General features: G+C 46.6%; 1 protein-coding gene across 6 annotated transcripts in view; it reads right to left on the minus strand.

The window, feature by feature from the left end:
• Positions 1-18,466, minus strand: part of strip2 (striatin interacting protein 2) — a 30,223-nt gene extending 11,757 nt beyond the window's left edge. For 4 of the 6 annotated variants that reach the window (XM_079755571.1, XM_079755569.1, XM_079755570.1 and 1 more), the window contains exons 1-10: positions 18,374-18,466; positions 15,117-15,186; positions 14,203-14,277; positions 10,903-11,037; positions 9,909-10,029; positions 8,243-8,311; positions 7,011-7,117; positions 6,271-6,398; positions 5,150-5,335; positions 1,071-1,121 (exon numbers count right to left, since the gene is read on the minus strand). In XM_079755571.1, coding sequence (XP_079611697.1) covers positions 1,071-1,121; positions 5,150-5,335; positions 6,271-6,398; positions 7,011-7,117; positions 8,243-8,311; positions 9,909-10,029; positions 10,903-11,037; positions 14,203-14,277; positions 15,117-15,186; positions 18,374-18,394 — 963 coding nt within the window. In that variant the 5' untranslated portion in view covers positions 18,395-18,466. The remainder of the gene's footprint in view (positions 1-1,070; positions 1,122-5,149; positions 5,336-6,270; positions 6,399-7,010; positions 7,118-8,242; positions 8,312-9,908; positions 10,030-10,902; positions 11,038-14,202; positions 14,278-15,116; positions 15,187-18,373) is intronic. The other 2 variants (XM_079755573.1, XM_079755572.1) reach the window with 1 other exon arrangement.
• Positions 18,467-18,855: the final 389 nt, after the last annotated feature.

Here is an 18,855-nt window from a genome sequence, read left to right on the forward strand (position 1 = left end):
CTGTTTGACTAGCTCCGACAATGTACGGCCTTTAGAACATTTCAATAAAATAATGCACATGCTAATGACTCTTGGCATAAATGAGTGTGTGGAGACCATCGTTTTTAACGTTGTAGTCCTTTCCTGATCATTTAAAAAATAAATAGCAATAATTCCCATGCCTAGCAGATAATGGACCTGCTAAGTGGAACCCTTGATCCTAGAAAATAGCCACCACTGAGAAAAACCACCCACACTAAATTCCTTTTTGTGAATACAAATGTGTTAATTGTGCGCTTGTGTCGCATCCGAGAGAGATTCTAACTAGCTTTTGTTTAACTAGGAGAGAAAAAAAATGGTGTTAGAAAGGTGAAAAGAAAGGGCAAGAGATTAATGGTGAGAGAGAAGCGAACAACATTAACTAAAATGTTGGAAAAGGGAGGAATAGAGAAGAAAAGTTATTCTGAGCAAAATAAATGGAGGGTATTTTAACAAAGAGCTAAGAGATAAAGAAGGCCGGCAATAGATGAAGGGAAGATAATAAAGGGTTAGAAGTTTATGAGAAGGTTGGGGGGAGGGGTACCGAAGTTAACAAGTTTTTATTTATTTTCATTTTTTATAGACGAGAGTACTCAGTTCAGAGTACCTGTTCCAAATGTTCCAGACAAATTGTCTCAATCACCAAAACCAAATCTTGAGCCAACGTGACTTTCAAACTTGACTTTGTATACACGTCATTAAGGGGCAGGTAGGGGTTAGAGGTCATCTTGCTCAAGGATGACTACAGGTTAGAATGGGCAGGGAATCAAACCCGGGAGCCGACCCCTCCACTATCCTGCCCCTCGTGGAGTACGGTGTGCAGTGCCCCTGAGAAGTCGATAGTCACATCAGTGTCCAAAATGCAAGCATTAGTACCGGCACATCCCCGAAGGACAGGAGAGGCTTAGAGTAACAGAACTGAGAGGAAGAGGGAGCGAGAGATAGTGAGAAGGGGGGGACGAAGGAAGGAGGTAGTGCAAAGAAAAAAAACCAGCGCAAGGCACAGAGAAAATGCAAAATAAATAAAAAGTGGTATTTTGTACGGTAGAGACCTGCTTCTTGGCAAAGGGACTGTCGCCTTCCAAGCTATCAACAAAGGCACTCTGTAGGGACACAAGGAAGAAGGGCAAGACAGAGAGAGAGAGAGAGAGACAGAGACACAGACAGACAGAGAGAGAAAGAGAAAGAGACAGGGAGAGAGAGGGAGACAGATATAGAGGGAGAGAGGGCAATGAGCAGAACAGGCTTTGCTCCATTGATAAGAAACTAGGGGGTATGTTAAGCACCAGGATTAACACGAGGCCTGGCGATGTTTTGGGGGTCAGTGCCGCACCACTGAAGTCCGCACACAAGTCAAACCCAAAGTCCGGTTTGAAAAATAACTTCAACAGAAAACCGTTATTAAAAATGCGTCTACGATATTCTTAAGGGGCAATGTGTATGATTCAGTGACGTCTGGCGTTGGGGTTGCAGATTGCAACCAACGGAGTAGCCCTCCCTTTCCAACGGCATAGGGGAAGCTAAGGAAATGCCCTAGTAGTAGCAAAATGTCAAATGATGAGGTTCCTTTAGTCTGTGCAACTATAGGTTGTTTGTCCATTATTGGTTACTGTACAAACATGCTGGCACAACATGGCATGTGTATTTCTTTTGTTTTTTTTCTGCTAGATGCCACTAAATTCACACTGCCCCTTTAAGGATTGGTATACCACAACTATTCCAGAAATAGATGTATCCGATAGCAAGAAACACACTACACTCAATTTAACAGATCATTCACTCAAATATAATGCGACGTTGATCACCTTCACTTGCATATAGAAAACAATCCTTATCATGCAAAGGAAGAAATACCCTCTTTGGAATCGTGAATACCACTTCATAGCCCCAGTTACAGCTATAGTTGTGTGTATTAGCGAGGTATCATGAACAACAGATTGTACACAGAAGAAGAAGAGAGTCTGAGGGTTAATGTCACACACAAAAACAAGGCGGCTGTGCCATCTGTGGGACCAAGGTCTGTGTGTGTGTGTGTGTGTGTGTGTGTGTGTGTGTGTGTGTGTGTGTTAGCATGTTAGTGTTTTCAATGTGTCCACTAAGTTGTCAGCCAACGTCCAAATGGAGAATGCTTTTGCGTTTGCTTATGAGTGTGCGTTCAGAATATTTATAAATATATTTCTAAATATAACCAGCCTGTCTGAGATCTAACTGTGTGTGTCTGTGTGTGTAGTGTGTTAGGGTCAGCCATCATAAGATAGGGAATCCTTGCATGCAGAGTCTTGGCATCTTCCTTTGTTTGAAGTTTGTATATTTCTGTTTGCTTATGTGTCTGTATAGACTGATCATTTTCTAAATATAACCAGCCTGTCTGAGATACAAGTACAAATCTGTGTGTGTCTGCGTGTTCGTGTGCGCGTGTCTGTCTGTCTGTGTGTCTGTGTGTCTGTGTGTGTGCGTGTCTGCATGTGTGTATGCATGGGTGCATGCATGCATGCGTGTATGCACGTGTATATGCATGTACGTATGCGTGTATGCATGTGCGCGTGTGTATGCATTTGCGTGCGCCTATGCGTGTATGTATGCGTGTGTGTGTGTATGCGTGCGTGTGTGCACGTGTGTATGCGTGTTTGCATGCATGCGTCTGTGTCTGTGCGTCTATGCATGTGTGTATGCATGCATGTATGCGTGTGTGTATGCGTGTGTGTGTGTATGCGTGCGTGTGTGCACGTGTGTATGCGTGTTTGCATGCATGCGTCTGTGTCTGTGCGTCTATGCATTTGTGTATGCATGCATGTATGCGTGTGTGTATGCGTGTGTGCGTGCATGTGTGTATGCGTGTTTGCATGCGCGTATGCGTACGCATGTGTGTATGCGTGTGAATATACGTTTGCGTATATTCACGCGTGCGTGTATGTATGCGTGTGCATGTGTGTATGCATGCATGTATGCGTATGCGTGTGTGTATGCGTGTGTGTATGCGTGTGTGCATGCATGTATGCGTATGCGTGCGTGTATGCGTGTGTGTATGCGTGTTTGCATGCGCGTATGCGTACGCATGTGTGTATGCGTGTGAATATACGTTTGCGTATGCGTGCATGTACGTATGCATGTGTGTATGTACGTGCGTGTGCATGTGTGTATGCATGCGTGTATGCGTATGCGTGTATGCGTATGCGTGTGTGTATGCGTGTGTGTATGCGTGTTTGCATGCGGGTATGCGTACGCATGTGTGTATGCGTGTGAATATACGTTTGCGTATGCGTGCGTGTACGTATGCATGTGTGTATGTACGTGCGTGTGCATGCGTGTATGCATGCGAGTATGCGTATGAATATACGTTTGCGTATGCGTGCGTGTACGTATGCATGTGTGTATGTACGTGCGTGTGCATGCGTGTATGCATATGCGTGTGCGTATGCGTGTGTGTATGCGTGTTTGCATGCGCGTATGCGTACGCATGTGTGTATGCGTGTGAATATACGTTTGCGTATATTCACGCGTGCGTGTATGTATGCGTATGCGTGTGTGTATGCGTGCGTGTATGCGTGTGTGTATGCGTGTTTGCATGCGCGTATGCGTACGCATGTGTGTATGCGTGTGAATATACGTTTGCGTATGCGTGCGTGTACGTATGCATGTATGCGTGTGCGTATGCGTGTGTGTATGCGTGTTTGCATGCGCGTATGCGTACGCATGTTTTTATGCGTGTGAATATACGTTTGCGTATGCGTGCGTGTACGTATGCATGTGTGTATGTACGTGCGTGTGCATGTGTGTATGCATGCGTGTATGCGTATGCGTGTGTGTATGCGTGTGAATATACGTTTGCGTATGCGTGCGTGTACGTATGCATGTGTGTGCGTGTGCATGCGTGTATGCATGCGTGTATGCGTATGCGTGTGTGTATGCGTGTGAATATACGTTTGCGTATGCGTGCGTGTACGTATGCATGTGTGTATGTACGTGCGTGTGCATGCGTGTATGCGTATGCGTGTGTGTATGCGTGTGTGTATGCGTGTTTGCATGCGCGTATGCGTACGCATGTTTTTATGCGTGTGAATATACGTTTGCGTATGCGTGCGTGTACGTATGCATGTGTGTATGTACGTGCGTGTGCATGTGTGTATGCATGCGTGTATGCGCATGCGTGTATGCGTATGCGTGTGTGTATGCGTGTGTGTATGCGTGTGTGTATGCGTGTTTGCGTATGCGTGCGTGTACGTATGCATGTGTGTATGTACGTGCGTGTGCATGTGGGTATGCATGCGTGTATGCGTATGCGTGTATGCGTATGCGTGTGTGTATGCGTGTGTGTATGCGTGTTTGCATGCGCGTATGCGTACGCATGTTTTTATGCGTGTGAATATACGTTTGCGCATGCGTGCGTGTACGTATGCATGTGTGTATGTACGTGCGTGTGCATGTGTGTATGCATGCGTGTATGCGTATGCGTGTATGCGTATGCGTGTGTGTATGCGTGTGTGTATGCGTGTTTGCATGCGCGTATGCGTACGCATGTGTGTTTGCGTGTGAATATACGTTTGCGTATGCGTGCGTGTACGTATGCATGTGTGTATGTACGTGCGTGTGCATGTGTGTATGCATGCGTGTATGCGTATGCGTGTGTGTATGCGTGTGAATATACGTTTGCGTATGCGTGCGTGTACGTATGCATGTGTGTATGTACGTGCGTGTGCATGTGTGTATGCATGTGTGTATGCGTATGCGTACGCATGTGTGTATGCGTGTGAATATACGTTTGCGTATATTCACGCGTGCGTGTATGTATGCGTATGCGTGTGTGTATGCGTGCGTGTATGCGTGTGTGTATGCGTGTTTGCATGCGCGTATGCGTACGCATGTGTGTATGCGTGTGACTATACGTTTGCGTATGCGTGCGTGTACGTATGCATGTGTGTATGTACGTGCGTGTGCATGCGTGTATGCATGCGTGTATGCGTATGCGTGTATGCGTATGCGTGTGTGTATGCGTGTGTGTATGCGTGTTTGCATGCGCGTACGCGTACGCATGTGTGTATGCGTGTGACTATACGTTTGCGAAAGCGTGCGTGTGCGTGTATGTGTGCGTGTGCGTGTGTGTCCGCGCCGCCCCGTCCCCCTCCAGCCGTACCCTGCGGCTGCGTCGGCCCCTCTTCTGCTGCTGCTGCTCGATGAGCTCCATGGCGGAGGCGGGGGGGGAGGCCGCCCTCATGGCGCGGACCACCCGGATGCTGTCCTCCGGCAGCGGGGCCAACTGCAGCCGCTCCCGGCCCCGCACCTTCATGGCCTGGAGCTCCTCGAAGCCCCCCAGGGTGAACTGGGACGGGGACGGGGGGGGACAAGGCAACTTTATTTATACAGCACTTTTCAGACACGAGGTAGCCTCAAGGTGCTTCACGTAGGAACGTCGTCTACGGATTAAATAATTAAAGAAAGTGGATGTAAAAGAGAAAAAGGCAACGTATTTAAGATTTAGGAGAAAGCTGAAGCAAACATACATAAAAAAAATTTAAAAAAAAAACATACAATAAAGTTACGTAAAGTTAAGAAAATAAAGGCAAAGTGAAAAATAAATGCATTGTAGAAAGTGCAATGTATTTAGGATTTAGCAGAAAGCTAAAGCAAACATACAATAAAATGAATTATAAAATAAAATAGATACGTAAAAGTAAAATAAAGGCAAAGTTAATACATGCATAGTAGAATGTGCATGTATTTAAGATTCAGCAGAAAGCTAAAGCTAATAAGAGGACACTTTATTGTCCCTTAGGGGAGGTTAAGGTGTCGGGGCAGGTTTTACAAGAAGGTTTGTTTTTTTTGGTTTGTTATGAGTGTTCGTACAGAGACCTTGGGAGGAAGGTGCTATTTACATTAATTAACCATTGGTTAATATACAGTACTTAAAGCAGTAAGAAGCATCAACTAACAATTAGCTAATGGTCAATTAACAGTTAATTAGTATCTAATCTAGTAAAGCATTCACATTAGTTAATGCAATAATACACAAAATTATAAACATTAGGTTAGGGTCAGCCCTTATACTAAACCTTTTAAATGATGTATACATTTATACCGTAGTTGATATGAACACCATTAGTAAAGGATAATATCAACACAAAAGAGATCTCAAACCCTTGTACAGGATCACGTATCAAGACGTGTACGTGTGTACGTACGTGTGTGTTTGTGCTTGCTTGCGTGCGTGCGTGTGTGCGTGCGTGCGTGCGTGTCCGATGCAGCAGTGCTCCTCACCAGTACAGTCTTCCAGAGTAGCAGCAGCACCTTCTTCATGGGGAAGTGCGGGGCGTTCATACTGCAGAACTTGGTTACCATGGTGAAGAGGAGCAGAGCAAAGGGCTCCCCGTTGCACATGGGAGTGGCTGGGGAGACAGGCTGCCATGTTAGACAACACCAGCCACGTCCGTTCCGAACGAGGCCTCGGTGTGCCGCACGCAGGGTAAGATCTGCCGACGCTAGTGGAGTTCTTTAGAAGACACCTTTTAGTCAACGCGATTTAAACTGGATTCACCCATCCCGACCTTGTGAGTTTACGCACTGTTTCCCTCTGCAGATCGAGGGAAACAGATAGACAGAGATCTGCACGGAAGGTTTTTGGACAAGATGTTTCTGTTTTGCTTTCATCCAGATTCAGCAAGAGCAAAGGGCAAAAAACGTCACTTTGTTATTTGAAGTGAATGGATGCAGTTTTCAACAAGCAAGTCAGTGAAATTACTTCCCAGCCGAGGCCAGACCGATATCCATTGTGAAGCGTTCGCCTGAATAAATGGCTCGACTCACAAGAGCTCACAGGGCCAGGCTGATTAAACTTCAACGGAGACGTTGAAGTGAAATGTCACGGAGGAGTAGGTATGGTTTAGACATCTTGCTCAAGCTCCTACAGGATGGGCTGTGAGACTCGGGGGGGATTGAACCCAGCTACCTTTCCATTTCGGTGTCCTGCTCATTGAACGCACACGCATACGCAAACACACCTAGCTCAATCCTGAAGGTCTCCCTGGCGGCGGTCCACTCAGGTCTGTCGTCCTCCGTCTGAACGCGAATGTTCTCCACCATCAGATACATGATGCTCAGCAACACACTGCAGGACACACACACACACACTTGCTTATAATCCTGCATTCCTGCATGTTAATATGTGCCCTGCTCTCTGGCTGTGTATTTATGACATATGGATGTGTTCCTATTAACCGGTTTATAGGGAAAGCTATTTCCTGAGGTGCAAGCCTGCACACAGATAAGTAACTGCAATGCGTTGAAGTGGATACATTGGTTAACATTGGCTATCAGCACAGTTTGAGACACACACACACACACACACACACACCCACACACACACACACACACACACACACGTTGAAAAATGACAGCTGTTGATTACCCTGATCAGCCAAGCCACCTGAAAGATGGAGAATGATATGCTAGATATGACTAGTGTGAGGCAGGTGGCCTGTTATTCTTCTTACTCATAAAATAAACAAATAGAATACCCAATTTTCTACCAGTAATTACATGAGAAGTTTGAATCCTGTTTTTAAGTGCCTCGAATTGGCAGCACACGCACCCTAGTGCACGGAGCACAGTAATCATTCCATTATGAAACCAGCCAAAGGGAAAGTGACAGACTGGGAATGAGCGTCCCTCTGGAGAAGAATGAGCTCGTACTGGTGAAACACGGGTGTTCCTCGCTATCCATCAACGCAAATCAAAGAGCTGACAGCTCTGATTGGCTGCGTCATATATGAAATGTCTCACGACGTACAGAGAATCGGGGTGGGGTGCATGAAAAAAAACAGACAGGGTTTGACAGTCGTATGGACACGTGGGTAGGAGAGAGGTTTTTTTGTCTTCTGTTCCACTTCCCTTTGTAAGTCTCTGGTACTTTCCACCTCACATTGTGACCTCCTTTTCGTACAGTTTTTTGGGTTCATAGTGATCTTGCCCTATTTTGGAATTTGTTCACTGCTTAAATGTAAATGTGTGAAACGCAGAGCGATATAAACAGACAAAAGCGAGAGGCAGCCAAATCAGAAAGAGAGTAAGAGAGGAGGAACGAGGAAGACAAAGATAGACACAGAGAGGAAGGCAAAAAGAGAGACACAAAGTTACAGAGACCTAGATAGACAGAGGAAAACAGGGAGGAGGACAGGAAGTCCACTTTAGAAAGTGAAGGTAGGTCATTTAGGGAGGGGGGGCTGGGTCTCACCGGAGTTCTGTGCTGTCAGCGAGGGAGATGGCAGGCTTCCTGACCGCACTGCTGCACGCCTGGCTGTTACTGCAACACACACACACACACACACACACACACACTCTGAGTTACATAATATTGTTTGTCACATTCACCCACACCCAACCATGTTTGTGGTTGTTTGTTTTGTCTCAAGGTCCCCGTTCTGGAAATAGCCACCACGCGCGTGTCCTCAGCGCAGTGTGTGTGTAGGGGCCTGATAAGAGTGCCTGATAACAGAAGGCTACCAGGCCACATCAAATACTAATAGGCTATCACAACGAAAGGGGGTGAGACCAGTGTGTGGACGGGGCCAGGGCAGCACCAGCCTCCAAAGAATACCAAGTGGAAGACTTTCATCAACCTGATAAGAGGTTCCTATTCTCATTCAGTGCAGGGCACTGGAACCACTCGCCACACATCCACTAGGTAGGTGTGTGTGTGTGTGTGTGTGTGTGTGTGTGTGTGTGTGTGTGTGTGTGTGTGTGTGTGTGTGTGTGTGTGTGTGTGTGTGTGTGTGTGTGTGTGTGTGTGTGTGTGTGTGTGTGGGGGGGGGGGGGGGGGGGGGGGGGGGGGGGGGGGGGGGTTGTGCTTGGATCGCACACGCACAACCAGATGTCACACACGGCGGACACCAAGTATCGAGTCTAAACTGAATCAAGCCCCCACTCATCTCGGAGAAATTCTTCACCGCTGATTTTTCATAAACACACATTCAGTTTCAGAATTTATTTTTTAGCTCACAAATAATAAAAGTGTCCGCGTTCCGGACCTTGCTGACCTCATGGCCGCCCACAGGCATGGCTAAAACCAGATCTCCCTTGGGTGATGAGTGAGGTAGCTATGTCACACAAGCTAAACTAAGATAGCATGCAATGGACATTAGAACAGTTGTTAGCTTGCCGTGAGCTCACGCAAATCAGAATTTCTGCCTCAAAACCGTAACATCCACGGATCAAAACAATAACTGAAAATTATAAATGTAATCTTTTTTGAATTGCTAGCATGGGTTCCCCACTCTGAACAAACCCCTAACCCTGGCAATATAGCTGTATGAAGCAGTATAAAGATACACCTCTAGTTGAGCTAAACAACACCATGACTGTATCTCCTAGCAAGGGCGTAGGAACCGTGGAGGACGGAGGGGACGTGTCCCCTCCAATATTGGAGACAGCTGCATTTGTCCCACCTAAAAATTATACCGGGGGGAGAAAAATATTTTATTTTATTTTGAAAGCGCAACAAAGCGTCTTGTCACCGCTTCTTTTTCTAAAAAACTGGATGATTGAGCGTGCAATTAAAGAATTGATTTGATATTTATCAGTTCATTACTGCCATGCAAACTGCCATGTGTTTTCCTTTACATTTACAAATGTATCTTTTTAGTAGAATAAAATATATTTGTGAATTTTTTCAGTGTAGTTAATTTATGACATATTTCTGTTCAAACCATTAACGGATCTGTCAGGTTTCCGATATGTGTCCCCCCCAATGTTAAACTCATTCCAACGCTCCTGTCTCCTAGTTTGTAAAAGTGGGCGGTGGCATGCTGCGGGCAGAGTCAAAGGTGGGCGGGGCCATTACGTGGGCGGAGCCACAATGACAATGATGTCATGTGCTGTGGATTGGCTTGTGTTCCACTCACTCTATCTCCATGTTGAGGAGCTCCAGCAGAGCGGTGAACACGCCCATGTGGTAGAGCAGGAAGACGTTGTGTCTGGCCCAGTAGAGGACGTCCACGTCCGAGTCGCACTCATCATACACACCTGGGGACACAGGGACACACACAGACACGCACACCTTAAGAATATGTCAAGCGTATCATGATATGGCAATAGGCGTGGAACTCTGTACAAGCCTACATAGGCTTCGCTCCCGCCTTGCATAGATGTTGCCATTTGTGCTAAACAAATAAACTCTAAACTCTAATAGCATAAGTGATGAATCTATGGTTAGTGTATTCACCAAAATGTATTTTTGGTGAATTTGGTGTATTTTTTGCATCCATTATCAATTCACATTTTTTGACTTTTTTTTAAAGTTGGCACATATACCCACGCTTAAAATCGCAATGTGTTCAATTGAGCCCCCATCTGTTAGTTAGCGAGAGACTTTCAAAAAACAGCAAAACAAAGAGAGAGGTAATGGCCGGCTAGCATTATATATTTGTACAATATATCACTAAAGGGAAGTGATTTTATTTATGATATTATTGTAATCACCATCGATCAGCATTGACTACAGATATGGCCAGGTATTTTTAAGCTACGTGGTAGTTTACAATTTTATACAATGCAGCTTTAAACTTAAAAAGGTCCCTTATTATACCACCAGCTATGAGTGTGATCAGCCGTTACAAGCCGTTTTGAGAAATCTGCCTCTTCTGACATCACAAGTGGGCGTGTCCACCTAGATGTTTGACGGATAGATGAGCAATGTTTTCTACAGTCCACTGGTTAGGCTGATGGACTGATCTATCCGGCACGCATCTAGGTGGACACACCCACTTGTGATGTCAGAAGAGGCCGATTTTCCAAACGGCTAATCACACCACACCTGGCGGTATTATGTCACCTTTCAACTTAAATTTGAAAACAAACAAACTCCGACTACGAACGCCAGGAGAATGAAGGACGTACCCTGGGCCAGGTAGAGGATGGCGCGGGCCACCTTCAGCCTCTTGTCGCGGTCTGTCACCTCCAGCGCGTCCAGCAGCCTCATCACGTAGGCCCGCCGCTCCTCCACGCTCAGCTCCACCCAACTCCGCCCGCGCACTGCGCACAAAGCACCACCAGCAGATCCATAAAACGAACGCACCACGCGATCCGGTTTCTTTTTCTTTTTTTTTTTATAACCGGGTCTCAGCCAGGCATGCATACACGTGACCAAGACAAACACACACACACACACACACACACACACACACACACACACACACACACACACACACACACACACACACACACACACACACACTATTGGGTCAGTAAGAGTCGTTGAGAGAGCTAGTGAGCTTCCTCCACCTCCGTGGTCAAATGAATTGAGAGAGATGGAGACTTTTCTGCAGTGAAGTAGTGGCTGGAGTGATCGACTACAATCCGAAAAGCTACTGGTAAAATGAACATATAGTTGTGTATTTAATATGGTCTTTTATAAAGAACAAATACAGTCACTTGAATACACTGTCTATAATAGTATTCTACCAAAAACAAGTTAACTGTCAATGTAAAATGAACATTGATGAAGAAAGGATGGTAAAAGGTGTGACAGTTATTGTACTTAAAAGAAGGGAGAAAGAGTTAGAGAGAGAGCGAGTTATATATATTTATAGATTGTCATCTGTCGGGGGCTAATTTCCTGTCCACCAGGATGAATGAATGCTGCTGTGGCCTTTATTTGGCCCCTTGTTAGAGTTTTAAATACGAGCACCATTCTCATGGGCAATTGTCCTGCAAATAACCCAGGCATCCCCTGGGGTAGGAGATGGGCTGTATTAGACTGTTGTCTACAAACAGTAGAAAACAGCCATAATAAAACCACCACCAACCGATAATACATGCATTTTATCCAGTGATTGAATTTAAAATTTGGCTTTGAACATAAACATAGCATAAACGTTTGCTGAAATAATGAGTACAATACTGCTCTTTCCTTTTAAGTTCTCGCCTTCTGTTATAAGAGCGTTGGTTTGTGTTCAGCATAATTAAAGAAACACTATCGCTGTGTCTTTTGCATAATTGTACCGTTTGTTTCGGTTAATTAGGTATTCAGTGCATCTGTGGATCGGTGTTACTTTGTATTTTCATTCCTAATGCAAAATTTGTGGTGCACATGTGTAGACATTGTTGAAATATAATTGTTACATAATGTGTAACCTAACCAATTACTCTTAATAGATGATATGCAACAACAACGATGCCCTTTGAGTCGTTTTTCCCCCTTACTAACGTAGGAAGCAACAAAAATATTAAAAATAAAATAGAAATACTCTGTCCTCTCGCATTACAGAAGCAGTGAAATGTCAACCTGATCTCCAAATCCGTCCTTCAGCATGCAGCTTAACAGAGAGAGTGTTAAAATTAGCCAGCCTTGAGAGGACCAGTGATTTAGCTCAGCAGGGCACTGAGTGGGATGGGGAGACAGGCAGGCAGGGAAGCAGGGAGACAGGCAGGCAGGGAAGCAGGGAGATAGGCAGGCAGGGAAGCAGGGAGACAGGCAGGCAGGGAAGCAGGGAGACAGGCAGGCAGGGAAGCAGGGAGACAGGCAGGCAGGGAAGCAGGGAGACAGGCAGGCAGGGAAGCAGGGAGACAGGCAGGCAGGGAAGCAGGGAGACAGGCAGGCAGGGAAGCAGGGAGACAAGCAGGCAGGGAAGCAGGGAGACAGGCAGACAGGCAGACAGGGAAGCAGGGAGACAGGCAGACAGGGAAGCAGGGAGACAGGCAGACAGGGAGACAGAGATACAGGGAGACAGGGAGACAGGGAGACAGGGAGACAGACAGACAGACAGGGAGACAGCCAGAAAGACAGGGAGACAGCCAGACAGGGAGACAGGCAGACAGACAGACAGGGAGACAGACAGACAGGGAGACAGACAGACAGACAGACAGCCAGCAGTGAGAAACGACAGTGGGTGGGGGTTGGAGGGACACAGGGCTGCGATTGGGAATGCAGACGTGTTAAAACATTGACGAGGGCACTGGGTGGGGGCCATGATGCACACAAACAAACAGACACACACACACACACACACACACACACACACACACACACACACACACACACACACACACACACACACACACACACACACACACACACACACACACACACGTCCATGCAAAGACCCACACGCTCCGTCTCTGTGACACAGGCTTCTGCAGAGGCTACTGTGTAACCAGGCTAGTGGCTTGGTACAGCTCAGAGATTTAAAATAAGAACCCACGGTTTCCTTTTATATCCTTCGGTCAAAGGAGCGACAGATTGTCACATCTGTCTCCCACTAAGACTTCTAAACAGATAGCACAGGGTTAGCTTAGCCCAGGAGGTAGAGCGGGATGACTTGTAATAGGAAGGTTGCTAGTTTGACCCCCTGCTGTAACCTCCTGTGGTGGTGTCCCTGATTAAGACACCTCACCCTGACTGCTCTCGACCAGCTGGCTGTCGCCTTGCATGGCCGACTCCGCCGTCGGTGTGTGAATGTGTGTACGAATGGTTGAGAGTCGCTTTGGATAAAAGCGTCTGCTAAGTTCCCTGAATTTAAATGTAAAAAACATTCACTGAATATAATATCCTTGAATAGCTTATGGTATTGTCACATACAATCATTTCATTCAATCATTTTGATAATTGACTTCAGCTGGGTTTCAACGACTAACACCTTAAACAAATGAGGAACCTTAACAGACCTAAACAGAACCTTAAGCTACCTGCCTCGCTTCTGTTGTTGCTGCATATTCCTGCTTCCCTTTGATCTGTGCATTTCCATAACAATTCTGTAGTTTCTGCTTACTCCCCCCCTACACGCCCTATCTACAATAAAATGTAGAAAATCTACTAATCTTAGTAGAAAAGAGTGAGAAAGGAAAACGGTAGCGCTGACTATGTCAAAACGCAGAGTCCGCATTGCAATATATATATATATATATATATATATATATATATATTCAGCTGATTCCAGCAGTAGTCATGGGCTGTTTGAATTGACACAGCAAATCCATGTACCGCAGTGAGGAAACAGGTAAGTTTGCAGATTTCTCACAACTCGACAGTTCTCCTTCACACACACACACACACACACACACACACACACACACACACACACACACACACACACACACAGACACACACAACTCCCCTCATTACAGCACTTGTGTGTTGCCATATGCTTGAGAATCATTGGTACGCATGAAGGTCATCCGGATAACATTCATTCGCATTACCTTGGCTCTTGAAGTCCTCCTCAAAGTAGTCCTTGTTGAGGACGAACTCCGGCTCCTCTGTGTAGCTGTAGAGCTCTGTGGGCACGCACACAGACACACACACACACACAAACACACACACACACACACACACACGTAAGGGATCATTATTGTTTCATCACTCATTGTTTATTTAATCCAACCAATGGCTGAGGAGCCATTTCAGACTTGTCTTGTTTGTTTGTTTGATGAAGGCCTTAAAAACGACAAGAACGGTTGTTCAATGCATCGATCATAAAAATTAATTTGAGGTGACATAACGAAAGCACCATAAGTCAAAGCAGGCTACACTTGTTTGTTTAAATCCTTGTAAACCTTTTTACACCACAAAATATATCACTAGCTCTGAAATTGAGTCTTTGACTTCACAAATAAGCCGTTCAAGAGAGAGCTTTAATGGCTTAGTGAAGGAGTGAGTGATGAGGTGTTATATACGGAACTGAACCCAACAGAACCGAAGGGACAGTAGGGTCCAGTTGAGTTGAAAGACCCCCGCGACTCCAGGACACACTTTCTGTATGCTCACAAGAGCACCTTTTCAAATGTTCCCATATTCTCCACACAACATAGCAGGGCTTCACAGAAATCTGCATTAGTGTTGTGACGTATACGTCACGCGATACGGCCACCGCAGTATGAATGTTGAATCAAAATGATCCCAAGGAACATTATTATCCATAGTGACATGACACCAATCTCAGCCAACGATGCGAGACCCATTATCGTGTGTTTAGTCGCCACAATTGTCTGTAATTGGTGCAAAACCACATGGCATTCAATCGGGAACCTTCCCTCAGGGGTTTCAATTCAACTGGAGGAGGAGGTCTTTGAGACCCTGTTTCGACCTCCCCCCCCATGGGGGGGGTTCAGCTGACCTGATAGCTCCGCTGGCAGCGTGTCCATGTCCCCGTACTCAAACTCCAGGTTGGGGGATTCCATGGAGCTCTGAAACACCAAACAAACGCTGTGGTCAGAGAGGTAGCACGGCATGGCCTGGCATACGCCAGCGGCCGTCCCCACGAGCATTTCTATGCAGTGAACTGCACTGCACACACACCGGCACCATGGATGAATGGCAACGTTCGTGAATGAATGAATGGCGCAATATGGCTAAAGGTGCCCGCGTGTTTCACCAGCAAAGTGTGCTATAACTCTCACACACACACACACACCCACCCACTCTCACACAAAGCGCAACCACACAGTGTGCGCGCGTGTGTGTGTGTGTGTGTGTGCGCGTGCGTGCGTGCGTGCGTGCGTGCGTGCGTGCGTGCGTGCGTGCGTGCGTGCGTGCGTGCGTGCGTGCGTGCGTGCGTGCGTGCGTGCGTGCGTGCGTTGGCAAGCAGCCAATCTGCAACAAGCACTTACAATTTATTTACATTACGTTCACCCCTTTTCATTAGCTGACACTGACTACTCTGTGAGTGTGGATGGGGAGGGTGGGAAGCTATGCTAAACTGCTGTGAATGAATCCACAACCCTTCCCCCCACGGTGGTTGTCACTGTCCTATAGAAAGGGATGAGCGTGTGCCGAGTGTGACAGAGACAGACTGTCTGTCTGTGTCTGTCTGTCTGTTATACATGCCCCCGATGTTCTAGTGACTTAGCATCAGTGGTGAACAGTGGATGTCACAGACATCATTTTAACATGGGTCATCGGGCCTGGAAAAGCCCTGTACTTAAAATACGTGTGCACACGCACCACACCACACCAAATGACTGCCCCCCCCCCCCCACACACACACACACACACACACACACACACAAACACATGTCAAAGGATTCCTTCTTCTAAACATTCACAACAAAAGCGCGGTGTCCAGAATAGACGATGTCACCAAGCAGAGCGGGGCAGACATTCAGTGACACACACACACACACACACACACACACACACACACACACACACACACACACACACACACACACACACACACACACACTTTTGATTTAGGGCTAAACAGCCTTGAAGGGTGGACCACTCTCTTCTCATTGGAGATCCACCAACAAGTTTACTGACGGCCGATTGATCTGCTCTGACCTTGGCAGACTTCCCCGTTCTGAGTGTTGTTGAACACAGACGAGATAAGAAGCGGCCTTGGCGTTACGAGAACAGGTTTTTTCCTACTTCCTAGGACATCATGAGTTACACTAGGAACAACAATTCTCCGCCTCTTTTGTCAGCGCAAGCGTGTTCTCGTGAGCTGAGACCTATTCAAAATGTACCATTGAAAAAATTAATCACACACACACACACACACACACACACACACACACACACACAGTTGCTAGGGGAAAGATGGATATCCATAACACATTTCACATTTAAAGAGAGAGAGATATGTTCAAATCAACAAACATTATCCAGGGACTAGGGTCGAATGACAATTATAGAGAATAGCGAAGGGAAAGCTATTTTTAGAGTCCTTTTTAATTAAAGCTACAGTGAGTCCCCTGGATAAATAAAGCACCATCATTTTCCGTCCGGCAAAAACCCATGGGAACGTCTTCCTGGACAGCGAGACCGAGATCACACAGCAGAAGTCACAGTGAACCGTGCCAAGGAATATCCCATAATAACAACAAGCATCAGAGTTATTAGCAGGCTGTCTTCACACAGATGGGCAGGGGTAAAAGAGAAAACCCCTCAAAATCAAAAGTTTAAACTTGATGGGATTAGAGTTTGATGGTTTACCTCAGACAGTGAATGCCTTGTGAAAGTCTCATAATGTGTGCTGACGGTTTGGCGCGCGAGACACCGTGGTGGGGGATGTCAGAGGGTCTGAATTAGTTTAAAGTTCAACTCTGAATTACGGACTAAAGGGCACATGTTTCAGTCCTCTTCCCCTCTTCTCTCCCTTTCTTCCTTACATCCTTCAAGCATCGCACTCTTTTTCCATCAACAAACCGAAGGCAACAGAAATGCCTTGTATGGTAACCTATCTGACAATGAATCCCATTTTAATTTGATTCTGAATTTGGATGTCTGTCCGTCCTTTTTTGATCCCCCCCCCCCGCGCCTCCCTCCTGACGTCTCCAGCATCTCCTCTTTCATCAACCGACCAATGAACTCTTGGCCGGGCGCCAACTGCCCAGCTAACGTCTGCTGACCCAGTCTCCCCCCCGCCCCCCACCCCCCCAACCAGCCCGGTTTCGGTATACACACAGGGAGTGGGCACGGTTTCAATACACACATGACCCCCATCCTGCACCACTCGACAACAACGCTGTAAAAAACGCCTGGCGTTTTGAAATCGGTTTACCAGTGCCTTGCGCGCGCGCGCACACACACGCACACACACACACACACACACAGAATAAATGTCAAAATTGATTTAGCATTTTGCCCCAGGTGGTCTTTACTTTGTAAAAGAAGAAACATTCCCCTTATTTATATATACGCTTTGGATGACTACAGTATATTAATGACACTGGTCTCTACAATAAACGGTCAACACTGGGATGCTGATTTGAGACCGAGATTGCCCACCGTAGTAAATATATTCCCATGATACAGTCCCAATGTATGCCCAGTGGGAAAATGTATTCCCATTCTCCCATGTTACAGTATGCCGTTCCAAACCAACCCCCACTGCACGCTTTGGTTTTGGGGGAGAACAGCCTACGTGTTGATCCAGTAATAACCACAGCTATTCCAAGAGCCAATGACAATGTCTTTGAAAAGCAATACGTTTAAAATTGGCCTCAGGGCACAAACGGCTGTGAGAACAGACAAGACAAGACAGACATATGCAGACCCGATCTGCATATCCCCCACCACCACCACGTTTAGGAACCGTCGGCCGGCTTACTAGAGAGTTATTTATAGGCGCCGGGACGACACTGGCGCTGGGGCCAAAATAACAACCCGGTGTGTGACTGGCGACATGCGCTCCAGCCAGGGGAGAAAAGAGCACATGCAGCCCCGGTCCAGATCTCTCTGACCGGCATCCACCGTGATGGCAGCCCGCTAAAACGACCCATAGTAGTAGCGCTCACACACCGACACCGTCGCACAGGTGCCTTTTTTTTTTCTCCTAGAAAACCGCGGATAATTAAAGCATACTGTATAGATGTCCCCTACAGCGCTACGGCTGTCATTGCGGAGGGTTAGCAGTTAATAATACCATACCTCCATTTCGTCTGCCTGCATCCTTGGGAGTTGTTGTCGGCTCACATACGCTCGTGTTGGGGGGGGTGTGTGTGTGCTGCACAACCTCTGCCGTCGTCGTCCTAATTGGAATCGACTCGAGAAGATTTCCAAGTTGAGAATGCACACCACGGCCGCTGTGATTGGTCGCCGCTGCGCCAGAGAGGGCGGGGTAAGGGCCAGGCTGGGCGGGGGATTGGTCTACCGCTGGATGCGACGCGTCAGCTGATCCGTGGAGTAGCTCTCCCTAATGTCAATAGATGAATCAATGTCAGAGGGCAAGGGCAAGAAATATGGCTGTTATTCATGCGATGAGACGACGTGAATACACTGTGGTGATTATAGTACGACCTAGCTGTAAAGCATTCAGCAGTGGTGGCCTCTTGTTGAAGCTGTACCACCCGCCATTCCCCATCCTAACCTTATTGTGCATGGTACTTGAGGCTAATTAGATATTAAAGACA

This window comes from Pollachius pollachius (genome assembly GCF_949987615.1).
Source record: "Pollachius pollachius genome assembly, chromosome: 18".
NCBI lineage: Eukaryota > Metazoa > Chordata > Actinopteri > Gadiformes > Gadidae > Pollachius > Pollachius pollachius.